The sequence below is a fragment of the Loa loa genome (genome assembly GCF_000183805.2).
Source record: "Loa loa unplaced genomic scaffold supercont3.12, whole genome shotgun sequence".
In the NCBI taxonomy this organism is placed as follows: Eukaryota; Metazoa; Nematoda; class Chromadorea; order Rhabditida; family Onchocercidae; genus Loa; species Loa loa.
In genome coordinates this window covers 432593-438267 of record NW_018108192.1, presented here as the reverse complement: position 1 = coordinate 438267, position 5675 = coordinate 432593, and the positions used below count along the sequence as shown (strand labels likewise).

At 36.0% G+C, this 5675-nt stretch overlaps 1 protein-coding gene across 1 annotated transcript in view; it reads right to left on the bottom strand.

Annotated features, from left to right (window-relative positions):
* The window catches only part of LOAG_16671 (isoleucyl-tRNA synthetase), a gene marked incomplete at both ends in the record, with an annotated part of 9110 nt that overhangs the window by 3155 nt on the left and 280 nt on the right, over positions 1–5675 (bottom strand). The window contains 14 exons of the mRNA XM_020449321.1: positions 159–353; positions 764–810; positions 846–942; positions 1122–1336; positions 1629–1740; positions 1958–2155; positions 2288–2528; positions 2652–2824; positions 2985–3069; positions 3330–3544; positions 3745–3934; positions 4058–4287; positions 4714–4833; positions 5080–5169. Of these exons, the coding sequence (XP_020307182.1) occupies positions 159–353; positions 764–810; positions 846–942; positions 1122–1336; positions 1629–1740; positions 1958–2155; positions 2288–2528; positions 2652–2824; positions 2985–3069; positions 3330–3544; positions 3745–3934; positions 4058–4287; positions 4714–4833; positions 5080–5169 (2208 nt within the window). The remainder of the gene's footprint in view (positions 1–158; positions 354–763; positions 811–845; positions 943–1121; positions 1337–1628; positions 1741–1957; positions 2156–2287; positions 2529–2651; positions 2825–2984; positions 3070–3329; positions 3545–3744; positions 3935–4057; positions 4288–4713; positions 4834–5079; positions 5170–5675) is intronic.

The window sequence follows — 5675 nt, the reverse complement described above, 5'->3', positions numbered from 1 at the left end:
TAATGGTGCTGCACTTTGATATTCGCAAATGCATTTCTGCTTAACTAGCTTTGATACCAGCCTGCTAATTTGACTGGGGCAAATGAATTACTTGAAACACAAGACATTGTTATTTTTCGGTTTACTTCAAGTTTACTTCGTTGAGATTTATAACCAACATTCAAAGCAAATGAAGTTAACGAAAGCGACTGGAACCAGCCTCGAAACTGGTCAACGCCTTCCAGAATCAGATCGACAGGTTCCATTCTTTCGCGTGTCGATGCCCACGCAACTCCGCTATCCACCCACACATCTAATATGTCGCATGATTTTTCCAGTTCTTCTCCCACTCTAATTCCATATTTATTCATTAACTGTAATACTTGAATGAATTTAGGGATGTAAGTTTCGGATAAATTGCGGTTTATGGTATTTTATCTACATCCTCCGGTATAAATTCTCCACAGACACACCCTTGTCACAGGGAAAAGCTTGCGATCTTATGAGGTATGAGCTATGTTAACGGTGTCTCCGGTAGGGCCTCCCAAACTAGAGATTCCAGATTCCCGAAGGATCAAAAAAAATGTACCTACGGGAAGATGAGCTAGCTACTTTTTCGGCACCCATCCCAGAAGAAAGATAACTCTAACTCCGAATTCGGGCAAATGGAGCTTGTTTAACCCTTCAAGGTCATCCAAGTCATCAGAAAAGATACTCTAATTAAATCTACGACCCAAGGATTTCACTATCACCATCCAAGTTCACTAGGTTCTGGACGATGAACCTTAAGAGTAAAGGGTGGAGGCCAGTTCCACGCACGCTGTGCTTCATCTAAAAAATCCACTGCGCAGACTCGAAGGATACACCTACATTTGTAGCGCCTGCAACAAGCTTGGCTAGAGCCTTTCCCAAATCTTTGTTCGCAAAGCCTACCCATGGTAATGACGATTCAAATAAAACATCCTTTTTTTCAAGATAAGGTGGAAAAATAGGGAGGAAAGATAAGGATAAGGTGGAAAAATAGGGAGGAAACAGTAAGTACGTATAACAACTAATATCCTCAATTAATGAAGAGGTAAAGGACTACAAACTCAACTCATATAAAAGCCACAAACAACAAAATAAACTTTAATAATTAATACTTCTGTAGGAAATAACTCATTCGCCGTACGCTCCCACCAAACGTCAGTACCATATTTTTCAATGCTCTCTGCCACGGCATTACTGATATCCGCACCCGCGATGACGCTACCGTCTGCCTTATAAAATACAGGAATCGGTGTACCCCAACATCGCTGCCGTGAAATGCACCAGGTGGTTCGGTTTTTTAGTTGCGCTAACAGAGCCTCTGTTTTATCTAAACGGAAAAATACCACTGTTAAATTTTTACCAAACAGTAAACGTCCAATAACGAATAGGTGAAGGGTAATTAAGAAATATGATTCCTAAAAACGATCGGAATGATTAGAGAACAGAGAACTATTAAACACAAAGAGAGATTTATGGAAAAAAATCCATGTCGGCAGAACAAATACATCCTATCAGACCGTGAACCAGAAAGTCCAGTTAAGAGAAAAGATAGGGACGACTGACTATATGGACAAGTCAAAATCATAAATCCAACGCTGTATTCCACTGAAGAGAACTACCTGAATGAGGACTCCCTATAGGCGGTGCTTCGATCTCAATTCTTCTGGCTGCTGCAGCACCAACCCGCGAAACGTCAATGAACCACTGTTTACTACTTCGTATGATTATCGGCTAAAATTCTGCGCTAATTTTACGCATTCAACAAACATTACTAATGCACTGCAATTTTTTTATTCCATTAAAAAGCTTTTGTGAGTCCAATAAATTGATCGGTTTAGCTAATTTCAGAAAAATTCAACAAAACAATTTCTGGAAAGCATATGTACTTGAAATTTCAATTAATAATTTTCTATGAAATTTCATTAATAAAGCTTTCTATATATGACACCTGTTTTGTTCTCCAATCATAAGGGTATTGATGTTCGTACTGATGCGTGTGGACAATGTTCTTCTTGAACATTTGCAGAACGGCATCGTTCCCATCATCCAAAACACTTTTACCTTCTAAATCATGACCAAGATCCCTTGTATAACAGCCCCGTTCATCCACAAAGCAGCGCACTTTTTCACCGAGTTTTAATGCTACCTGAAAAAGAATGATGAACAAATCAGGGTGAATTATTATAAAACGACAAACATTCCATATCTCAGCAACTGAACAAATGAAATATTTTCTAAATTTCTAAAATAATATTTACAAATGACTGAAAACACTTACTTTGAAATCATCTACGCCATGCGCATAACTTAGGTGTACAAGACCCGTTCCAACAGTAGTGGTTACATGGTTCGCATCTATAAATGGCTGTGCCAAGTCACTAAACATTGAATTTCGATACATGAGTCCTTTCAGTTCAATGCCAGCAAAAGTGGACAATATCCTAATCATGAGTTTTGTTTCCTTCTTGAAACTGCTAATCAAATCCTTTGCCAAAATATATAAATGCCGGGTTGGACGCCTGTAAAATTAAGCCAAACTTTATATTATTTGCGGGTTGCAACTAAATGATTAATTGGCTGATAAAACCATGTAATTATCTAAGTGCTTAATTAGAGAACTGATCTGTTTCATTTATACCAACCGATAGTGTCCTTCGGCAAGCAATTCCACTACTGCATAAATCGCATCTTTTTTGTACGCAACTGCGTTATTCATTGGCAATGTCCACGGAGTTGTCGTCCAAACTAATGCATAGAGTTTTGTTGGCCGATCCTCTTTCTCACATTTAGAAAGGATTAATCCAGAATTTATTATCTGCAAACATTTCCCCTTAGATTTTTGGGAAAATTATTTAAATTGTCAACTTCAGGTTTCTCAATGTATAACATAAACTGTACATATGAAAAACATTACTGCGGTCAAAATTTTAGTGATGATAGTAAAGATTTAAGGACTTAAAATACTGCAAAACTACCACATATCGATAAAAAATGGCCGTACTGCTATGCTTCTTATACACCAATTCCGACTCCGCTAAAGCTGTAAATGAACTTGGTGACCTGAAAATATGAAACTTCCAAAAATGAAACTGTTAAAGGGATACAGTTCCCTATTAACTACTGATGCAAACATTAACTTGAACGGATGAAAAGTGCCCAGTTACAGTACCACATTTGCTTGTCTTCCTGGTGCGGCATTATTGCATCGCTAACATGGAAAGTTTTCGTGCTACGTGTAATCTCAAAAAAAAAAAAAAAAAAAAAAACTAAAGGACACAATAACAGACATTCATAATTTCGAAAAAGAAAAGCAACCTCACCAGTAAACCGGCATAAATGCTCGATAAATCATCTTAAGTCTATACAATTCACCAAAAAGTTTGAGTTCTTTTGCAACATATTTCTTATCCATTGTATAGTAAGGATTTGCCCAGTCAGCTGTGACTGCCCATCTCTTGAATGAATTCTGCTGAGAAGAAATTGAATGCAGTGCTAGCTGCCGAGCCGCTTTTCGTATTTCAATGAGTGAAGTATCCTTAAATGCCGAATTCTTTGGCTGGAAAAATAGACAAAAAACGAAGTGTGTTACTTTCTCAAACAGAAACTTCCAGATATTTCAAAATATTCAATTCAGACATAAGAAAAACCATATTGATATTAAAAAAATTCATCGTAAATTAAAAGTAGCAAGATGGTCGTATATATCGTTTTATCAAAGAATACAATGTTAATAACCTTCTGTAGATTGTCTCTTGTTACTTTTAATTCAATTGGAAGTCCATGACAATCCCATCCTGGACGGAATAGAACACGCTTCCCAATGTAAACCTGACTGCGAACGACAAAATCTTTTAAGATTTTATTGATAGCATGTCCAACATGTACATCACCATTTGCATAGGGTGGACCATCCAAAAGTTCAAAACTGAAAAGTAGCTAATCAATTACCAATGTACAAAAAACTAGGGGAAAATCGAACTATTAAAACAAAAATAATTCGATAGGTTTGCATCCTTGCACTGGAAATATTTATAATTCATAAACTAACATTGGGAGTGACTGTCTGTTTGATTCCGTCAATTGCCATTCATAAAATTCGTCGAATTTTGCTAGACGTGCCAGCTCTGAATCCACCCTGGCTCTTTCACGAGGTTTTATGAATTTTTTGAATGAAGTTTTAGGTAAGAAAACGCATTTAACATGCCCATTTCCAGAGAAAAATTGCCGAGATTGTATTCGGAAAAATATTTTCCAACAGCTATGATTTTTAGGAAGACTCTGAAAAAACTCGAACTAAACTGCTCAATATTATTTTTTGGTACTATATGACAAAATCCGGCATATCAATATATAAAACAAGAGTTAGCCAACGTGTTAAACAGTGATATGAATACTTTTAAGCTGACTAGCATCAATAATAATGATAATGATAATAATTGTAACAATAATTAATGGTAATGATAATAACAATAATGATGGTGATGATAATAATGATAGTAATAAACAGTTAGATAAAATGAGTGAATTTAGAATTCAAGTAACTAGCAAAAAATCCACTCTGGAACAGGCAGTCATAACCACATTGATGGTAATATTTCTTCCGCCTTCTCTTTTATTTCGATGCTTCGCTATTTTTTCTACTTTTGCCCTATTTTTTATCCTTAACTTACTTTAATGTGACAAATATTCACTGAGTTTCGCCACAATGCACCGCGCATGATCTATATCGAAATGATCTAGGCCCAATGAAAATAGGAAATCACACCGATTATTGTGCTCAACTAATATTCTCACAAAGCGATTCACAAGAAGATCGAAATCACCCTGAAAAATTAAAATCATGTATGAATCTGAAGTGTTAAGGACAATAGAGAAAACTGGAGCTAAAATAAAAAAAAATTCTCATTAAAATGAGTAAAACGATTAAATAATTTACCTAAGGAAACGAAAGAACATGGAAAATAAGAAAGAATATACACATGAAGAAATTCATCTGTCGATGCAATGATTAGCGTGAAGTAGTTTGGCTACCAGCAAGAGACGTACTATGCTGAGTAATGAAAGAATTACCAGTGGTGGTCCTAAGAGGACTTTTGTGTCGTAATCAATGTTATGTGTCGGCTGAAGTCTAGAAGTAATGACTGCCTCAGGAAATATTACCTGAAAGACGAAAATCGCATTTCCTGACTACCCTTAACAAAATGCGTAGTTTAAAAGAAAAAAAAGGAAAAAAGAAACCAGTCCAACCAGAATATAAAGTATAACTTACATGTACAGTTTGCCCGATCTTCTCAATATCAGAAATGATAACAGCGTTAATGTTGGCGAACTGAACTATATTGAATCGTGTTTTGCTACCATTGTAATCGAATGACAAGTCAACAACTGATGGTAATTGTGGACTCTCGAGCATCAAACTTGAATAACTCGCCGAGCTCAGTATATAAAGTGCAGCGTGTTATCTAAAATCATAACACGTATACAGAAACTTGCTACCCTTACAGGAAGAAATTCATGCTATTCATACTATATATAAATCCATGCTTTAGTTGTTTCACAGTCAAACATCTAAGGAAAGCATAATTCCTTTCCACCTATGCATCACCAGCCTTAAAAAATATATTCACAACTCCGTGTTTTTAAAACTATTAAATTCTAAAATACCG